The following is a 21,263-nucleotide window of genomic DNA, read 5'->3' on the forward strand; positions in this document are numbered from 1 at the left end:
ATAATATCTCTCCTGGCTATATCTGAACCACCAGTTCCTCTCACAATTGCAATTGTTAAATATCTCTATTTTTTATCTGATTAGAATTGTCAATTCATCTGACAGTGTATTTTTTAGGAGATGTATTTTGAGATCCACCACCAGTAGTAATGTATGGTTTCCACCCTTTGTATGTAGTCTTAACAAGTACTATTAGTACACTTTACTAACCATACCAAACAATATTTATTTTAAAATTATTCACTTATTGATTATTTATATTGTTTGCTTTGTTCATCCTTTAAACAAAAATAAACTTCAATTAAATATTGTAGACTGAATTTAAGAATAGAAAACAAGTCAACTTTCAGGTTGAAAAATCAGTGGAACACTTTTTGTAATATCTTATCTTTGAATTACTGGATTGATGAAAGTATTAAGAAAAATCTTTCCAATGCTTCACAGTTAAAAGGAAGAAATAAAGTTATTGATGATGCGGAGGTTTTGAATTTTTCTAGTTTAGAATTGTATGATATGTGAGTGCTGTCTACTTAACCTTCCTACTGATATTGGACCCATAATCTTACATAACAGGGATCTGTAATTAAATGCATTTTGAATATGAAGGGAGATAATTCCACCTGTTTTGTCTGATAAATTTCGCTATGAAGCGTTATTAAGCATAAAAAAAGAATTTCTAATTTTTATATACAATGATCTTTTGACAAAGAAATGATTTTCTTTTTCTTTTTGACATTTACAGCAGTCCCCCTCCAGTAGCCGGAGAAGTTCAGTGGTGGAAGGCAGATCACCGTCAAAGTCGTCGGACTCTGTGGGCGGTACCACCCAGAAGTCGACCACACAGGGTAACACAGGACCCTTGTTTACGTACAAGACAAAGTCTATCATATGGGGCATGCAGCAACGTGCCGTACAAGGCATGCTGGACTTTGATTACGTCTGCTCACGTAAAGAGCCATCTGTGGTAGCCATGATCTATCCATTCACGTAAGATTCTGTGTGATCCCCTTATATGACATTAGTCATTGAAGGACATTAAAATCTAGAGGAATTAGAAGACAATTTTAGATATTTTAACCAACCAAATGAAAATATTGAACATTCTGATAATATGTTAATGGTAAAGAGTGCCATACATGGAAAGCATGACTCCAGATTGTTTGATACTGTTACCAAATGAATGAAAATATAATGTGTTATACAGGATAATTATGAATATGCTGAAGAGTGCCATATAGACCATGCTTGACTCAATACTGCTCGATTCTATTTCTAAGACATTCATCATTTTTTCTAATCTGTTGAAATTTGACAATTTGCTAAATTGATATACATGTATTTATATATTTACTGCACTTTCAGTGGAGACCACAAACAGAAGTTTTACTGGGGACACAAGGAGATCCTGGTACCAGGTATGTGGTACTCCCTCCAATCAACAGACTATGAGAAAACTGTATACTGTACTAATCCGTAAATAATTTCCTGTGCACAAATAACCCTTTCCTTAATCTTATAGTAATCTTGAATTATACACAGTAACCAAAATGTTGTTCACAAATAAGGCCTCATTGTCATCATGAAGAAATTTGAATATTTTCAGTCATTGTCACAATTCCTACAATGACCTTGACCTACTCTGTTTTCAGTATATAAGAGTATGGCCGATGCCATGGCAAAGCACAAAGAGGCTGATGTTTTAGTCAGCTTTGCATCCCTTAGATCTGCCTATGAGAGCACCATGGAAACTCTGAATTTCCCTCAGGTAAGTTCTACCTGTGTGAGTGCATCCAAAAATTATGTATCTCAAAAAAAACAAAAAAACAAAAAAACAATAAATAATAAAAAACAATAAATAAAAAAAACAAAAACAGAAAATGTACTGCAGATAGGAAACAGCTAAATAATTATCATTTCAGGAACCATATGTCAATTTTCTGAAATCATTTCATTATCTTGGTTTTTGTTTTAGATTCGAACCATAGCCATCATAGCAGAAGGAATCCCTGAGAATTTGACAAGGAACCTCGTGAAGAAAGCCATTGAGAAAGGTGTATCTATCATAGGTCCAGCTACAGTAAGTGCTTGTTTTATTTATGACAGTGCAATTGATTTTGGTAAAGTCACGATTGTGATACATGTTTTAATTTATATATTATCTACTATTTTAATGATATTGGATTCTTAAAAAATGAAATACTGTGTTTTGATTGATACACAGTGTGTCAAAATGTAGTATTCCCGTTGTGACACAGTTTGTCAATAAATTATCTCCATTTGTATCACAGTTTGTAAATAATTTACATAGTTTGACAGTAAGTTGTCTCCCTTCATGCCAAAGTTTTCAATAACTTATCTCCCTTTGTGACACAGTTTGTAAATAGGTTTATTCCCTTTAAATCTGTAATGTCAGTAAGTTATCTCCCTTCGAAACATAATTATCAATAATTCACCTCCCTTAAACTTGGAAACATTGTCCTTTAGTTTTTATCTCCCTTTTAACATATAATAAGTTACCTCCCTTCCTCTCTGATAATCATGTGTTATCTCCCATAGGTTGGTGGTGTGAAGCCTGGATGTTTTAAGATAGGTAACACTGGAGGTATGCTGGACAATATTCTGGCCTCTAAACTCTACAGACCAGGCAGGTAAGTAACTTCAAGTACAATTTTATACCTTCACTACTTTATACATCAGATAATTGAAACTGAAAACTCGTAAGTTTTCTTTCTGACTACAGTAAGGCAAATATATCTCACCTTATTCAAATTCAAATGAGTCATATGTCCTCAATACATACCAGCCTTACTCATTTTAAACTCAACATCTTCTGATGTTGGTGAACTGATTATACCTTAACTTGTACAAGTCATCCCATGTAACTGGTGGTCAGGTGGCACAGTAGTAGCAAGTTTGTCTTTCACTTAGGTGGCTGGGGTTGGATTCCCCAATCAGATGTGAAAAGGTATTGGGTCTCCTGCCTGACCACATGGGTTTTCTCCCACTATAAGACTCTTCCCGCTCTCCAAATGGGTCAACAAGAGTGATTGATAAGTTGGTATAACTTAATCACAATTGTTGTAAAAAAAACAAAGTTTACATATTACAACTCCAACTTTTCACAGAACTTTAACACAGATAGGTCTAATGTCTCTCTAAACACAAACTTGTATACCAGATAGATAATACCTCTTCTAACTCACACAGTAAATTCAGTTCCAATCTATTTCATTCGCGTTAGCTTTTACAAATTAAAATATCCAGCGACAACATCAAAGCTTGGGCCAGGTAGACAGGTTAAGGGTAAGGAGCTCAGTTTAATTAGTCTTACCTGTGAGATGTGACAATTGTCTATTTTTTATACAGTGTGGCATATGTATCAAGATCTGGTGGCATGTCCAACGAGCTCAATAATATCATGGCACTGAACACTAACGGAGTGTACGAAGGAGTGGCTATAGGAGGCGACAGGTAAGTTATCAGTAAAGTGAAAGTTGAATAACTCTATGTACATTTATATGTTTTATTTTCCCATTATTGTTTATGTCAGTTGAAATACAGTTGAACTTTTCACCATTTTTGCCCAATAAGGATGAAGGTGAATTTCACAAAGTTGTGAAAGTTTCACTTCTCCTTATTACTAACATCTCGCAATGGGTTAGTTAAGGCAAAACTCTTTTGTTGGCAAATGTTTCCCAGTTAAAAGGCTCTCAGTATACCATAAATAATAGTACCAGTATTTGAATTAAAAAAATAAGAATGATTTCCTTTGTCTGTTGATGATACAGGTATCCAGGGACGACCTTTATGGACCATATTCTACGATACCAGGATGATCCTGAAGTCAAAATGATTGTCCTTTTGGGAGAGGTAAGAAATTTAGTGATCAATCAAACACATTCAGTCAAAATGGTTGTCCTTCTGGGAGATGTAAGAAATTAGAAATTAGGAGATCAATCGTACAGTCAAAATGGTTGTACTAGTAGATGTAGGAAGTCTAGCCGTCTATCATAAAGTTTGCTCAGTCCATAGGAGAGAGAAATGTCTCATGAATTTTGTTGCTTTTCTGGCAGGTATACAAAACATTTTTGAAGTTAGCCTTTATTAGATAGGATCAATCTCATAATAGGCCAGCTGAGAAACAGGCCGGTCTGTATTGTTGTGATTGTGTCATTGGGCAAGACACTTTACACTTATTGCTCTGGATGGCATGCAATGGGCCTCAAGTATGATGTTGAGTGAGGTAGTTACCAACTACTTCAAGGAGACTCCCACCTCAAAATGACCCTGGCTGTATACGGAGCGATAAACCCAGCAAACAGACGAGCATTAATGAGCAAAGAATTCCTAGCATATAACATAATTTTACTGATATTATTCAAGTTAATGATAGGTTATGTACATTGTTCCTTGTTCGTATCACGTCCTGTTTCATACTGTAGGTTGGCGGGACAGAGGAGTATCACATGATCAATGCCATGAAAGAGGGCCGTATCAACAAGCCTGTGGTCGCCTGGTGCATAGGTACCTGTGCTAAAATGTTCACGTCGGAGGTGAGTGCCACTGGAGTTAGTTTAGTTTTAACAGGATTAAATTGGTCTATTTGGCATAACACTTCTTCATACCAGCATTGATCATATGATGTCATATTTACATGTTAGTTCATAGGATGACAACATCCCGTAAAATTCTTGTTATGCTGCCAGGTACAGTCAAACCTGAATCACTGAATGACATTGATAAAAGTCTTGTTTCTACTTCTTTGATGTATGGTGGCATTTTCCCATAAATGGAATTTATCTTTCACGACTTCCTTCCGGTTGCTGTCGATAAAGGACACCCAGGTGACAGAAAAGTGTCCCTTATAGACGGATGTCCTTTATCAGAGGTTAATTAGATAGTAATTGCAAGGAATGAGTCTGTCCTTAATCAACGAGTGTCCTTTATATAGAGGTGTCCTTTATAGCAGGTTTGACTGTACTGAAAACAGACTTATATTGGTAGAGCATGACCGAATTAAAACAGATAAACACCAAGATGAATTTGCTGCAATAATACTTGCCATAGAAAACAATTCACAAGTAATTAGTTCAATCATGATTAACAGTTACCCATGGATCATCTTCGCTAACCAAGTGTTGCACTACCCTAAGATCCATTTCACATACCCTAAGCTCCATTTCTGTGAAATGGAGCTTAGCGTAGTGCAAACCTTGGTTACCGAAGATGACCATGGATTAGCAATAAAGTTTCAAAGTTGTTTAGTTTAGGTGAAATTTGCTACAACACAAAGTTTTGAAACAAGTACGAAACTTAATTTTTCTTCCCTAGGTCCAGTTTGGCCATGCCGGGGCGTGTGCCAATGCCGAGTCGGAGACAGCTGATGCCAAGAACAAGGCTCTAAAGGCTGCGGGAGCATTTGTACCGAGGAGTTTTGATGAGCTTGGAACTGTCGTCAAGTTAGTATCTACACACTGTTTCAGGGAAAATTGTTTACGCAGTCTTTCAGTTTACAGTTTATTTTTCAAATTAATTTGTACAAAGAAAAGATGAAGGCTGCCAATACCAGATATTTTGCCTAGTGTGATTAAATTCTTCTCCATCTTTTGCATACAAATTTCCAGACTGTGTTTGATAGACTTTTACCAGCTGTCATGAATGGCCACCAAGATTCAGAAATACACTTTAGGATCACTACTGCTTATAAAGATACTCCATTGTCAAATTTTACTGTAGTGTTGTGTTTCTATCACTTTCAGAGAAGTGTATGACAGTCTTGTCGAGGATGGAATCATCATACCACAGCCAGAACAGGCCCCTCCCACAGTTCCTATGGACTTTACATGGGCCAGAGTAAGTATCACTGATAACAAAGTCACAAAGCCCCGCCCACTGCCACTGATTAAAATGGGGCCGCGGTGGCCGAGTGGTTAAGGTGTCCGACTCTTTAACACTAGCCCTCCACCTCTGGGTTGCGAGTTCGAAACCTACGTGGGGCAGTTGCCAGGTACTGACCGTAGGCCGGTGGTTTTTCTCCTGGTACTCCGGCTTTCCTACACCTCCAAAACCTGGCACGTCCTTAAATGACCCTGGCTGTTAATAGGACGTTAAACAAAAAACAAACAAAGCCACTGATAACAGGCTCCTCCCACTGTTCCTATGGACTTTACATGGGCCAGAGTAAGTATCACTGATAACTCTGGCAAAGTCGCTGATAAAAAGCCCCGCCCACTGTCACTGATAACAGGCCCTGCCCAGTGTCACTGATAACAGTCCCTGCCCACTGTCACCGATAACAGACCCTGCCCACTGCCACTGATAACAGGCTCTGCCCACTGTCACTGATAACAGATCCTGCCCACTGTCACTGATAACAGACCCTGCCCACTGCCACTGATAACAGGCTCCGCCCACTGTCACTGATAACAGGCTCCGCCCACTGTCACCGATAACAGACCCTGCCCACTGTCACCGATAACAGACCCTGCCCACTGTCACCGATAACAGACCCTGCCAACTGTCACCGATATCAGACCCTGCCCACTGTCACTGATAATAGACCCTGCCCACTGTCACTGATAACAGACCCTGCCTACTGTCACTGATAACAGACCCTGCTACTGTCACTGATAACAGACCCTGTCCACTGTCACTGATAATAGACCCTGCCCACTGTCACTGATAACAGACCCTGCCCACTGTCACTGATAACAGACCTCGCCCACTGTCACTGATAACAGACCCTGCCCACTGTCACTGATGACAGACTGCCCACTGTCACTGATTACAGACCCTGCCCACTGTCACTGATAACAGAACCCGCCCACTGTCACTGATAACAGACCCTGCCTACTGTCACTGATATCAGACCCTGCCCACTGTCACCGATAACAGGCCCTGCCCACTGTCACTGATTACAGACCCTGCCCACTGTCACTGATAACAGGCCCAGCCAACTGTCACTGATAACAGACCCTGCCCACTGTCACTGATAACAGACCCTGCCTACTGTCACTGATAACAGGCTCCGTCCACTGTCACTGGTAACAGACCCCGCCCACTGTCACTGATAACAGGCTCCGTCCACTGTCACTGATAACAGGCCCAGCCAACTGTCACTGATAACAGACCCTGCCCACTGTCACCGATAACAGACCCTGCCCACTGTCACTGATAACAGGCCCAGCCAACTGTCACTGATAACAGACCCTGCCCAATGTCACCGATAACAGACCCTGCCCACTGTCACTGATAACAGACCCTGCCTACTGTCACTGATAACAGACCTCGCCCACTGTCACTGATAACAGACCCTGCCCACTGTCACCGATAACAGGCCCTGCCCACTGTCACTGATAACAGGCCCTGCCCACTGTCACTGATAACAAACAGGCCCTGCCCACTGTCACTGATAACAGGCCCTGCCCACTGTCACTGATAACAGACCTCGCCCAATGTCACTGATAACAGACTCTGCCCATTGTCACTGATCACAGACCCTGCCCATTGTCACTGATCACAGACCTCGCCCACTCTCACTGACAACAGACCTCGCCCACTGTCACTGATAACAGACCCTGCCCACTGTTACTGATGACAGACTGCCCACTGTCACTGATAACAGACCCTGCCCACTGTCACTGATAACAGACCCCGCCCACTGTCACTGATAACAGACCATGCCCACTGTCACTGATAACAGACCTCGCCCACTGTCACCGATAACAGACTCTGCCCATTGTCACTGATCACAGACCCTGCCCATTGTCACTGATCACAGACCTCGCCCACTCTCACTGATAACAGACCTCGCCCACTGTCACTGATAACAGACCCTGCCCACTGTCACTGATATCAGACCCTGCCCACTGTCACTGATCACAGACTGCCCACTCTCACTGATAACAGACCTCGCCCACTGTCACTGATAACAGACTCTGCCCATTGTCACTGATCACAGACCCTGCCCATTATCACTGATCACAGACCTCGCCCACTCTCACTGATAACAGACCTCGCCCACTGTCACTGATAACAGACCCTGCCCACTGTCACTGATGACAGACTGCCCACTGTCACTGATAACAGACCCTGCCCACTGTCACTGATAACAGACCCCGCCCACTGTCACTGATTACAGACCCCGCCCACTGTCACTGATAACAGACCCTACCCACTCTCACTGATAACAGACCCTACCCACTCTCACTGATAACAGACCCTGCCCACTCTCACTGATAACAGACCCTACCCACTGTCACTGATAACAGACCCTGCCCACTGTCACTGATAACAGACCCTGCCCACTGTCACTGATAACAGGCCCAGCCAACTGTCACTGATAACAGACCCTGCCCACTGTCACTGATAACAGACCCTGCCCACTGTCACTGATAACAGACTCCACCCACTGTCACTGATGACAGACCCTGCCCACTGTCACTGATGACAGACCCTGCCCACTGTCACTGATAACAGACTCCACCCACTGTCACTGATGACAGACCCTGCCCACTGTCACTGATGACAGACCCTGCCCACTGTCACCGATAACAGACCCTGCCCACTCTCACTGATAACAGACCCTGCCCACTGCCACTGATAACAGACCCTGCCCACTCTCACTGATAACAGACCCTGCCCACTCTCACTGATAACAGACCATGCCCACTCTCACTGATAACAGACCCCGCCCACTGTCACTGATAACAGACCATGCCCACTCTCACTGATAACAGACCCTGCCCACTGTCACTGATAACAGACCCCGCCCACTGTCACTGATAACAGACCCCGCCCACTGTCACTGATAACAGACCCTGCCCACTCTCACTGATAACAGACCATGCCCACTCTCACTGATAACAGACCCCACCCACTCTCACTGATAACAGACCATGCCCACTCTCACTGATAACAGACCATGCCCACTCTCACTGATAACAGACCATGCCCACTCTCACTGATAACAGACCCTGCCCACTGTCACTGATAACAGACCCCGTCCACTGTCACTGATAACAGACCCTGCCCACTCTCACTGATAACAGACCCTACCCACTCTCACTGATGACAGACCCTGCCCACTCTCACTGATGACAGACCCTGCCCACTGTCACTGATGACAGACCATGCCCACTCTCACTGATAACAGACCATGCCCACTCTCACTGATAACAGACCCTGCCCACTCTCACTGATAACAGACCCTGCCCACTGTCACTGATAACAGACCCCGCCCACTGTCACTGATAACAGACCCTGCCCACTGTCACTGACAACAGACCCTGCCCATTGTCACTGATCACAGACCTCGCCCACTGTCACTGATAACAGACCCCTTACCACTGTCACTGATAACAGACCTTGCCCACTGTCACTGATAACAGACCATGCCCACTGTCACTGATAACAGACCCTGCCCACTGTCACTGATAACAGACCCTGCCCACTGTCACTGATAACAGACTCCGCCCACTGTCACTGATAACAGACTCTGCCCACTGTCACTGATGACAGACCCTGCCCACTGTCACTGATAACAGACCCCGCCCACTGTCACTGATAACAGACCCTGCCCACTGTCACTGATAACAGACCCCGCCCACTGTCACTGATAACAGACCCTGCCCACTGTCACTGATAACAGACCCTGCCCACTGTCACTGATAACAGACCCTGCCCACTGTCACTGATAACAGACCCCGCCCACTCTCACTGATAACAGACCATGCCCACTCTCACTGATAACAGACCCCACCCACTCTCACTGATAACAGACCATGCCCACTCTCACTGATAACAGACCATGCCCACTCTCACTGATAACAGACCATGCCCACTCTCACTGATAACAGACCCTGCCCACTGTTACTGATAACAGACCCCGCCCACTGTCACTGATAACAGACCCCGCCCACTGTCACAGATAACAGACCATGCCCACTCTCACTGATAACAGACCATGCCCACTCTCACTGATAACAGACCATGCCCACTCTCACTGATAACAGACCCTGCCCACTGTCACTGATAACAGACCCTGCCCACTGTCACTGATAACAGACTCCGCCCACTGTCACTGATAACAGACCCTGCCAACTGTCACTGATAACAGACCCTGCCCACTGTCACTGATAACAGACCCTGCCCACTGTCACTGATAACAGACCCTGCCCACTGTCACTGATAACAGACCCTGCCCACTGTCACTGATAACAGACCCTGCCCACTGTCACTGATAACAGACCCTGCCCACTGTCACTGATAACAGACCCTGCCCACTGTCACTGATCACAGACCCTGCCCACTGTCACTGATCACAGACCCCGCCCACTGTCACTGATGACAGACCCCGCCCACTGTCACTGATGACAGACCCTGCCCACTGTCACTGATGACAGACCCTGCCCACTGTCACTGATAACAGACCCCGCCCACTGTCACTGATAACAGACCCTGCCCACTGTCACCGATAACAGACCCTGCCCACTGTCACCGATAACAGACCCTGCCCACTGTCACTGATAACAGACCCTGCCCACTGTCACTGATAACAGACCCTGCCCACTGTCACTGATAACAGGCCCTGCCCACTGTCACTGATAACAGACCCTGCCAACTGTCACTGATAACAGACCCTGCCTACTGTCACTGATAACAGACCCTGCCCACTGTCACTGATAACAGACCCTGTCCACTGTCACTGATAACAGACCCTGCCCACTGTCACTGATAACAGACCCTGCCCACTGTCACTGATAACAGACCCTGCCCACTGTCACTGATAACAGACCCTGCCCACTGTCACTGATAACAGACTCCGCCCACTGTCACTGATAACAGACCCCGCCCACTCTCACTGATAACAGACCCTGCCCACTCTTACTGATAACAGACCCTGCCCACTGTCACTGATAACAGACCCTGCCCACTGTCACTGATAACAGACTCCGCCCACTGTCACTGATAACAGACCCTGCCCACTGTCACTGGTGACAGGCCCTGCCCACTGTCACTGATAACAGACCCTGCCCACTTTCACTGATAACAGACCCCGCCCACTCTCACTGATAACAGACCCTGCCCACTCTTACTGATAACAGACCCTGCCCACTGTCACTGATAACAGACCCTGCCCACTGTCACTGATAACAGACCCTGCCCACTGTCACTGGTGACAGACCCTGCCCACTGTCACCGATAACAGACCCTGCCCACTGTCACTGATAACAGACCCTGCCCACTGTCACTGATAACAGACCCTGCCCACTGTCACTGATAACAGGCCCTGCCCACTGTCACTGATAACAGACCCTGCCAACTGTCACTGATAACAGACCCTGCCTACTGTCACTGATAACAGACCCTGCCCACTGTCACTGATAACAGACCCTGTCCACTGTCACTGATAACAGACCCTGCCCACTGTCACTGATAACAGACCCTGCCCACTGTCACTGATAACAGACCCTGCCCACTGTCACTGATAACAGACTCCGCCCACTGTCACTGATAACAGACCCCGCCCACTCTCACTGATAACAGACCCTGCCCACTCTTACTGATAACAGACCCTGCCCACTGTCACTGATAACAGACCCTGCCCACTGTCACTGATAACAGACTCCGCCCACTGTCACTGATAACAGACCCTGCCCACTGTCACTGGTGACAGGCCCTGCCCACTGTCACTGATAACAGACCCTGCCCACTTTCACTGATAACAGACCCCGCCCACTCTCACTGATAACAGACCCTGCCCACTCTTACTGATAACAGACCCTGCCCACTGTCACTGATAACAGACCCTGCCCACTGTCACTGATAACAGACCCTGCCCACTGTCACTGATAACAGACTCTGCCCACTGTCACTGATAACAGGCCCTGCCCACTGTAACTGATAACAGACTCTGCCCACTGTTACTGATAACAGACTCTGCCCACTGTCACTGATAACAGACACTGTCACTGATAACAGACCTTGCCCACTGTCACTGATAAGAGACCCCGCCCACTGTCACTGATAACAGACCCTGCCCACTGTCACTGATAACAGACTCTGCCCACTGTCACTGATAACAGGCCCTGCCCACTGTCACTGATAACAGACCCTGCCCACTGTCACTGATAACAGACCCTGCCCACTCTCACTGATAACAGACCCTGTCCACTCTCACTGATAACAGACCCTGCCCACTGTCACTAATGATAGGCTCCACTTACTGTCAATGTCGGTGCACTGTTTTACTCTTCATGCGTTAAATTAATCAATTTCAATTGAGGAAATCCACATTAACTTCAAAATTCCGAAAATCCTAAAGTAAAATTTTTGCATGTCTATATATAAATTGTGTCATATAGTTTCAGGCTATCACCTTATAATTTGATATCTATGCTTAGAAAAAGCCTATCTTATTCATACAACTTTCAATTTCATTAAGCTAGCAGACTTTGATCAACAGAACATTGATGCCTGGAGTTTTGTTTATTTTTAGGAGCTTGGTCTGATCAGAAAGCCAGCTTCCTTCATGACGAGTATTTGTGATGAACGTGGCCAAGAGCTGTTGTATGCTGGGATACCTATCACCGACATCTTCAAGGAGGACATGGGTATAGGGGGTGTCCTTAGTCTGCTCTGGTTCCAGCGCAGGTAATAAATTGGGCTTTCTTGAGTTTGTACTGAACTTCTTATCTGGGCAATTACCGCACAGAGATAATTAATACGGTTCTCCTTAATGTCACTGTGTATATCCTGAAATATGCTTGAACTTTGACTTATTTGAGTTATAAAGGACCAATAACTCTTGAAAGTGTTGATACAGTAGGTATTATCTGTTTATATCAAGTTAATATTCAGTCACAATTGTTACTTGTTGTAATTTCCATCCTATTATCCATGATATTAATGACCTTTATGTCTCATTTGAACGTTAGAGTACAAATTTTGTCTTTCAAATGTGTTGTGGCGGTATTTGCTCCACACCACAGTGGTCTTGTTTTAAGCATTCATGCCATTCTTTTCTAGTTTCATTGGGGTTTGATACTAAAAAATAATTGACATCAACACTTATAATAAATTTTTGAAATTGATTTTCAAAATAAAACAAGTTTTGTGCACAATTGATCAATTTAAATAATGTATCATCTGCGATGCCTTGATTTATATAAAAGAAAGTTTTCTTGTATTTTGATAGACTGCCCAAGTATGCGACAAAGTTCATTGAGATGTGCTTAATGGTAACTGCTGACCATGGCCCAGCTGTATCTGGGGCCCATAACACCATTGTGTGTGCCAGGGCGGGCAAAGATCTGGTGTCCTGTCTCGCCTCCGGGCTGCTGACAATTGTAAGTCTATATCGATTCAGATGGAACACATGGACATGTGATTCTGATGACTTCCCATTAAAAGTCTACACCAGATGAAACAGAACATAAGATTTTGATGACTTCCCATTATAAGTCTATACCAGATGAAATAGAACACATTGACATATGATTCTGATGACTTCCCATTAAAAGTCTACACCAGATGAAACAGAACATAAGATTTTGATGACTTCCCATTATAAGTCTATACCAGATGAAATGGAACACATTGACATATGATTCTGATAATCTCCCATTATAAGTCTACACCAGATGAAACGGAACACATTGACATGTGATTCTGATTACTTCCAAACATAAGTCTATACAGATCATATTGAACACATTAATGCTGTTGTGAAATAAGAAAATTTAATTGCTTTACTTTCAATCACTTTGAAATTTGTTTTGTTAAAAGGGAGACAGGTTTGGTGGCGCCTTGGATGCAGCAGCCAAACAGTTCAGTGATGCACACCTAAGTAAAATGATTCCTATGGAATTTGTTAACACAATGAGAAAGGAAGGGAAACTCATCATGGGCATCGGCCATAGAGTCAAATCGGTGAGTAGGTCATAGGTCACAAAGTCAGAGAGTTTATATGTTCAAATTAGTTAGAAGGTCATGGTATATAGATATCATGATATTAAAGGTCAAATTGTATGAAGGTCATAGTTCACAAGGTCAAATCACTGGTATGAAAGAGGTTACAAGGTCATATAAAAAGTCAGGTCAGATAACGGTGGATTTCTTTAAGAATGGTGTCATAATACAGATTTTGTGCAAATATGATTTTCGTAGAAATACACATAATGGGTGTTTGGATGAAATGCAGATTTTCAGTTTATTTTGAAATTTGTAGTAAAAACAATTGATATTTAACTATCTTATTCTGTCATCAAAAATAACTGGAGTTATCTTTCTTGTCAGATCAACAACCCCGATATGCGAGTTGTGATTCTGAAGGACTATGCCAAGAAGAATTTCCCAGCCACACCTCTTCTGGATTATGCCATTGAGGTGGAGAAAATAACAACATCTAAGGTTTGCTTACTATAAATTCTAGTGGCATTCATAGCATCATATTTACACTTTGTTTTGTACTAATTGTCTTATTATAGCTTTTATATAGCCCTTCATAACACATTGGCCATTTTGCTTTTTTCTGATCAGTCTTCAATTCAAACATGTATAACAGGAGGCCATGGCAAGCTCATTTTTAAAGAAATAACAAAAATGATTTTATATTCATTCGTTTTTGCGTTTGAGTACAGATTGTATATACAAAATACGTTTGATAAAGTAATTGAAAATCCATACCTACATATATGTATAGCAATTGCATAAGTTAGGCAAAAACTGTTTAAAAACTGTGTAATTGTAGTATGTATATAATGAAAACTGCACTGTGTTTATATGTGGAGAAATTGAAAAAGAGCCATATTTCTACTGAAACATTGCATGGCTAATACAAAGAAAGAAAAGCCTATCTTTGATTATCATAAATGGCATTAATCATATTTCTATATCTTCTTCTTTCTGGAGTTGAGAGCTTAATATTTCTAAAAGCAATAAATGCTAAGTGAATACAGTGTATTTGTTTTAAAGTAACATTTTATTTTGGTGCGGAATTATCATTATAACAGTAAAGATAAAAGGAAGAAAAAAAAATTAAAAAAAAAAAAAAAAAAGATTTGGCAAGTTTGTACCTGGTGTTGCTGAATATGGTCACTTGGTTTGTTTTCCAGAAACCGAATCTCATCCTAAATGTTGACGGCTTTATTGGAGTAGCCTTCGTAGACTTGCTGACAAACTGTGGCTGTTTCACCAGGTATGGAGTCATTTTGTTCAGAATAGAATGCTTATTATCCTCTCTATCAAAAATCAGGACATGTTGTAATGCAGCTGTCCTCCATCATTCTGTCAATCCACAAAACCATTTCCAGACAATAAATCACTCAAGTTCAAGTGGCTCGATCAAGCTCAAACTTGACAACTGCTTCTTAGTGCTTCCATGGGAGTACTTTTGGGTCAAAATTTCAAATGTCAAGGCCACTGTATTGTTAACTTGAGTTCTCGTGAATCTATCATGGGGAATAGTATCCTTCAGCAATACCTTGTTATTTAATGCCAATCAATCATTCAGCAATTAATTTTGCTGACCCGTATCTAAATTGAATGATCAATATATAGCCATCTGTCCACCAACCCTTCACAATATTTGGGGTATATCTATATACCTGTTGGTTTTGTTACAGTGAGGAAGCCAGGGAGTTTGTAGACATTGGTGCTCTCAATGGACTCTTTGTCTTGGGACGTAGCATGGGATTTATTGGTGAGTTGTCTCTCAAGTGAAAATAAGTTAGGAATTGATGTAAATACAGTGTAACAGTAATTCTTGTGTACTTCCTATATGTATCAGATTCTATATTAGACAACAAATTTGCTTCTTTTTTTTCAGTTAGACTTATAACATCCAATTAATGAATCTATAAATAAATTCCCAGAATCGTCGATTATTTCTGCCACATGATCATTCATATTTCAGACCACTGATTAGTTGTACATTCTGATTGGTTAATTTTTCGGACTACTGATTGGTTATACATTTTGATTGGTTTAAATACAAGTATCAGACCACTGATTGGTTATACATTTTGATTGGTTGATATTCCAGACCATTAATCAGTTATAAAATTTGATTCATATCATAGGCCACTTCCTGGACCAAAAAAGACTGAAGCAAGGTCTGTACCGCCACCCATGGGACGATATCTCCTACATCATGCCCGAGACCATGGGACTGATGGGTGATCGCACAGATCATGTGTAACAAACATCAACATTTAATGAGAAATATGCAAGAATCTGTTGTGTGAATAACTAAGAAGGGAACTCCTTTCAGTAATAACAAATTATTGGAAACTGAAAGTAATTTTGTACTTAAGGAAATGTGGCATGTTCTTTACACAATATGCTCTGTCTCACAGTAGATAGTGCAGTGGAAGCAGGTACAATGAGGACAATAATTAGGGACTGCTACAATCCTCTTTTATTGTAAGGTTGTTAAGTTTTAGTATTGTTTAATTCTCTGATGTTGAAATACTGAAATTTATCATCAAAACGTTCAATATTTAACAAATTCCATTTTTTACACAAAAAATCTTACATTTTTCATTTTCCTTTCGATTGTTAATGAAGTTAAGAGTCATTAACAGCCAAAATTCTGTAGTAGTTCTGCAATTAAAAAATGATGAAATGATTTTGTGCTAAAATGGGAACTGCATAAATAAGAAATTTCTATTATGATACTGTTTAAAAAATACTTTGTGATGAAAAGGCGAATTTCACAGCAAATGCTCACGTTTTGTGACAAGTATGTGTTTTAGTATTGTTATTGTTGTGTAACTATCTGTTTTGCAGACAATGTGGGAAACCGTTTTTGAGAATTGTTTTATATTGATGTCAGTTTGGTGACTAAAATGTTAAATGATAACTAATATTATTATCGTTATGAAGTAGCAGTCATGTGACCTGTCTTGTTACAAATTCAGATGTATAATTTGTGTTACAGTTATCAACTGTATTAGACTTTGTATAGTAAAACTTGGTACATGTATATGTTCCAGGAAATCACAATCTTCGAAATATTGTCCCTCCATTTTGTGTAGGCTGTTATTTTTACAATTTTTTGTAGCTTGTCTTGAAATTGAACATTTGCAAAATTACACTGTATTTAGAGTATTTATGAGGTAATCATTTAGACCATTTATCAGATAGAAAATTAGTAACCTCTGCAGATGGAAAAATATTTATGTGACAGATATTTGAATATTTATGTGATAACTATTTTAATATTTGAGATCATTATTTATATCTACCATATATTAAAGAACTTGGCACAATGTGGATTAGATATAAAATTGTACTACACCCAATGTATAGCATAAGAAATAAATCATTTGAATTTTGTTGTAGATCACATGACTTCTTTTTCGTCCAATCATTTTAAAGATATACAATATCTGTGTGTCTGTCTCACCTTTTCTGGTGCTTATGAAAACAAGATGGATGTTGTGCATGTACTTGGATTGTATATTTGTTTAATAACTTATTTAAGTATATAGTTTATATGTTGGGGTGATTTTTTAAGTTTGAAGGTTTAGCATCTGGTGGGAAATAAGAAGCTAGATTGTGAATCATAATGGTATATTGAATTCATATTTGAAATTTCAATGCTGTTTTCTAAAATCAAACATTTAGCAGCAGATAACAAACAACTTATTATATCATAATAAAAGTGTGTATTGTAGTTATGAAAAGTCATGTGTCCAGTTATTTATGGTGTTTTAAGATTTGTATTTAAAGTATTCAGAGTATATGTATTTGTGACATATTTATTTATTTCTCCTTTTTTTTTATTTAATCAGAGTGTCTCATCACAAATTCAATATCATATTCTCCCTTCTCAGGCTAGTATATTCTTCATCCAGTATTTTATGGTGTAGACAAAATACATCTGTTGAACTGGAAGCATTTTGTGTAATCCTCTGAAACAGATACATGTTACATGTATCAAAATACAGAACCAGCCTCATTGACACATCATTTTGACTTGATATTAATTGACACATCATTTTGACTTGATATTATTGTAAATCCATAAGAAAATTAAACAATTCCAATGTTTTTGTTCACTTTCTAAAATATCCGTCTTTGTCAAATTATGGCGAGGGTCTAGAGAGGATCTGCTTTTAAGAATCTTAAAAATATCATAAAGTTACACAAACAATAATGCATATGTACCCAGAAATTATTTTCTTCCAATGAAAAAATGCTCAATTTATAGAAATTTCTGGAAAAGACTATACCAGGGGTATTACAAAAATGTCACATTTTCATTTTGAAGATTTTTATCTTTCAATAATCCATGTACACTACCGAGACTAAAAGCATTTAATATGATGACATAACGCATGCATAAAGTCCATATTAAGGGGAGGGAAGTCGTAATTGAAGCGCTACGAAAACAGATAGGCCACGTTTTTGTGAGGATATCAATAATGTTTTTTTTTATTTATCACTATATACTATACTAATGTTTTGTTTGAAAATCATCTATTGTTTATTTTTCCCTGCATATTATTTTCTACAGAATCAGAATTTGCAATAATCAACTCTTTGTGCAATTTACTTTCAGTAATATTACATTTAAACATAGTTCTTATACAACACCTATATTCGTTCTTTAAAAATGTTAAACAACAAAAACATAACATGTGTTCCATTTACTGTGCTGAAGTTACATTAAGGACTAGGGTTAGTCCCCGAGGAAGGTGAAGTGTTCGCTCTCAATCCCTCCTTCCGAATGAGTTATATGCAGAAGCTGGAAAAATAATTTTCTATAATAGTACATCCAGGGATGTACATACATGCATCCCTTGCACATGAAATTAAGATTTAAAAAGAAAAGAAAAGGAATTACAATCAGGTTTATTTTCGACGTTAGAATTAATTCAAGGGAGATAACTATGATATATAGTCTTGTAATTGATTGAAAAAAATAGAAACTTAAATTTGTTATTAAAGGTGCGAGGGATTTCTTCTCAAAACCTGTTTAGTGCCACTTAAGCGTGAGATCGGCATGATAAATTCCAACAGAACTGAGAAGAGATTTTTTTTATTAACACTAGTTAATGTCCTTCATTCAAACCATGAACAATTGTACTCTAGTTATTTGTGTGTATGGCATTTATATTTTACTTAATATTTTTATATTTTGTAGATTTTTTTTTTATTTTAGATTTTTTTTCATTACAAATTGTGCTTACAAAGCTTTGTCATCTTACTTTGTATTGTTTACACACATATCAAGCTTACAGGTATCATGCTCTTATCGTCTTCTTAGACTTTAGAAATAAAAATATATGCAAAAGCATTTTTAACTCATAAACAAGAACTTGTTTCTGAAGATAAATTATGTTTAGAACAGTTAACACATAGAAGCGTCTGTGATTTGTCATGCAATACCTATATGTAGTACCCTCTAAATACACACTATCATATTGTCATTGGACCTTGGGTTGTGGGATGGTGAAATCCCTGGCTTTATTCCACAATCCATACATCCTATTCACAAGAACTTCTGGTATGATATTCTATGAACAAACTCATTTAAGGAACTTTCAATGTCTCCTATAATGACGAAATTCATTTAGAAACTATATATACTTTCTGGACAACTTGTCATTGTACTTCTGTGATCTCATGTAGCCCTGTGATTGACAAAGAGTCAAAATTTCCTACGGGAAGTCTTGATAAATATCAATATATAGGTATATACATACAGTATTTTGACTGCTTGCATTTCAATTAACAGGAGTTATTTGATTTAGATTGTGTTCTGGAGGTGCGAGAGTGACTTCTTTGGTCACATACAAAATGTGTAGAATTATATTTGAAAATTAAATGCAGTCATTGCTATAAGAAAACATAAACTTTGAAGACTTTGTACTCAGTCTGTACATCTCTCCACCAGGGGTAAGTTTGTCTTGTACTACCTGTCTGTAAACCACTCGTTGTACTTAGTGCTTTAAAGTAGTATGCAAAGAGGGCATTGTACAATAAAATCTGGATGAAAAGTGGTGGTTGTTGTTTTTGTTGACCCATATAGCCGACTACTCTGCATTACATTTTTACCAGTGAAATATCTAAAATTATTCATTCTACAAAACTGATGTTTTTCCTCACTTTTTCTGAATTGACCAATCAAAGCACTTCTTACAAACGACAATGGGAGAATATTAAAGCTGTCCCCGTAGATTTTGCTATAAAATGTAATTAACAGAATATATAATGGTATCTTCAGTAATACCAAATGTATTTCATTTTTGTCAGTAATATTTTGATATTTTTCAAGAGTGTGTTGGATATCCTTCATGTATTTAACTGATTAAGCACACTTGTCCCTACAATGGCATTGCACCATTCTGTAGAAATGTTGCTTAATTACTTCACAGTATACTGAATATTGTTTTGATAGAACTCTTAGCCAAAAGATATTCCAGAGATATATTAGGTGGAATATCGTATTGACAATACAATGACTTGGGTATACATCACTTGTTTGTCTTCTCCTTCAAATTAGAAATTGGTAATCTATTTGTATATATATGAAGGAAAATATTTGCGGGAGAACATTGTCCATGATGCTCTTCCAGACTATAACATCCATCTTCCTGAAGGTTTGGTTGTACCCTTATTAGTTCTGTACAATCAAGGTTACAGTTAGAGTTAATATCAAATTCACTGCCAATCATATATCTTTCTTCATGTAGGTAATGAAATGTTATCTTCACATCTGTACTTAAAAGGGTAATGATCGAGGTCAAAGGTCATCCATGTGCAAGATAGTTTTTCAGGCTATTAATCAATATCAATGTTTGGGATGTAGGTTGGTTTATATAGGAAGGAAATTGAAGTGTGCAACATTGTATATCAGTAGGCCAATGGTCAAGGTCACCCTGATGGTAAATTTCGATTTGGTTACTACAGGTTTTGCAATGAAATACAGATCCATATATAACTGTGTTGTGCGCCATATTCAGGTCTTTCAAAAGTTATCGCATCAATATTTTGAGGTCAAATTTTAAATTCTTGTCCACAATATAACTTGATTTCCTGAAGGTAATGCTAACTAGCAAGGCTAAGTGTAAGTTATAATTTTGAGTTTTGGAGTGTCACATTTTCGAGATTTTTCGCCATTATACACGAGTCTGTCAATGCAGGGCTTTTTCTCACTGGTTTGGAATGGGGCCTCTTTTTCTTTTTTTTTTTTTATCTCATTTTGGACAAAAAATTGGTGAGGAGGGAAAGATTGTTTAGGAGTAAACTGC

The 21,263-nt window shown here is 39.9% G+C and overlaps 1 protein-coding gene across 3 annotated transcripts in view; it reads left to right on the forward strand.

Moving 5' to 3' along the window:
• Positions 1 to 20,009, forward strand: part of LOC117344311 (ATP-citrate synthase-like) — a 57,056-nt gene extending 37,047 nt beyond the window's left edge. For all 3 annotated transcript variants that reach the window (XM_033907020.1, XM_033907021.1, XM_033907022.1), the window contains 17 exons: positions 743 to 987; positions 1,363 to 1,415; positions 1,650 to 1,765; positions 1,973 to 2,077; positions 2,557 to 2,648; positions 3,367 to 3,471; positions 3,789 to 3,870; positions 4,443 to 4,553; positions 5,332 to 5,459; positions 5,760 to 5,853; positions 12,500 to 12,654; positions 13,199 to 13,349; positions 13,789 to 13,932; positions 14,299 to 14,412; positions 15,117 to 15,199; positions 15,627 to 15,703; positions 16,083 to 20,009. In XM_033907020.1, coding sequence (XP_033762911.1) covers positions 743 to 987; positions 1,363 to 1,415; positions 1,650 to 1,765; positions 1,973 to 2,077; positions 2,557 to 2,648; positions 3,367 to 3,471; positions 3,789 to 3,870; positions 4,443 to 4,553; positions 5,332 to 5,459; positions 5,760 to 5,853; positions 12,500 to 12,654; positions 13,199 to 13,349; positions 13,789 to 13,932; positions 14,299 to 14,412; positions 15,117 to 15,199; positions 15,627 to 15,703; positions 16,083 to 16,201 — 1,974 coding nt within the window. In that variant the 3' untranslated portion in view covers positions 16,202 to 20,009. The remainder of the gene's footprint in view (positions 1 to 742; positions 988 to 1,362; positions 1,416 to 1,649; positions 1,766 to 1,972; positions 2,078 to 2,556; positions 2,649 to 3,366; positions 3,472 to 3,788; positions 3,871 to 4,442; positions 4,554 to 5,331; positions 5,460 to 5,759; positions 5,854 to 12,499; positions 12,655 to 13,198; positions 13,350 to 13,788; positions 13,933 to 14,298; positions 14,413 to 15,116; positions 15,200 to 15,626; positions 15,704 to 16,082) is intronic.
• Positions 20,010 to 21,263: the final 1,254 nt, after the last annotated feature.

Source organism: Pecten maximus, chromosome 15, assembly GCF_902652985.1.
Source record: "Pecten maximus chromosome 15, xPecMax1.1, whole genome shotgun sequence".
Lineage (NCBI taxonomy): Eukaryota > Metazoa > Mollusca > Bivalvia > Pectinida > Pectinidae > Pecten > Pecten maximus.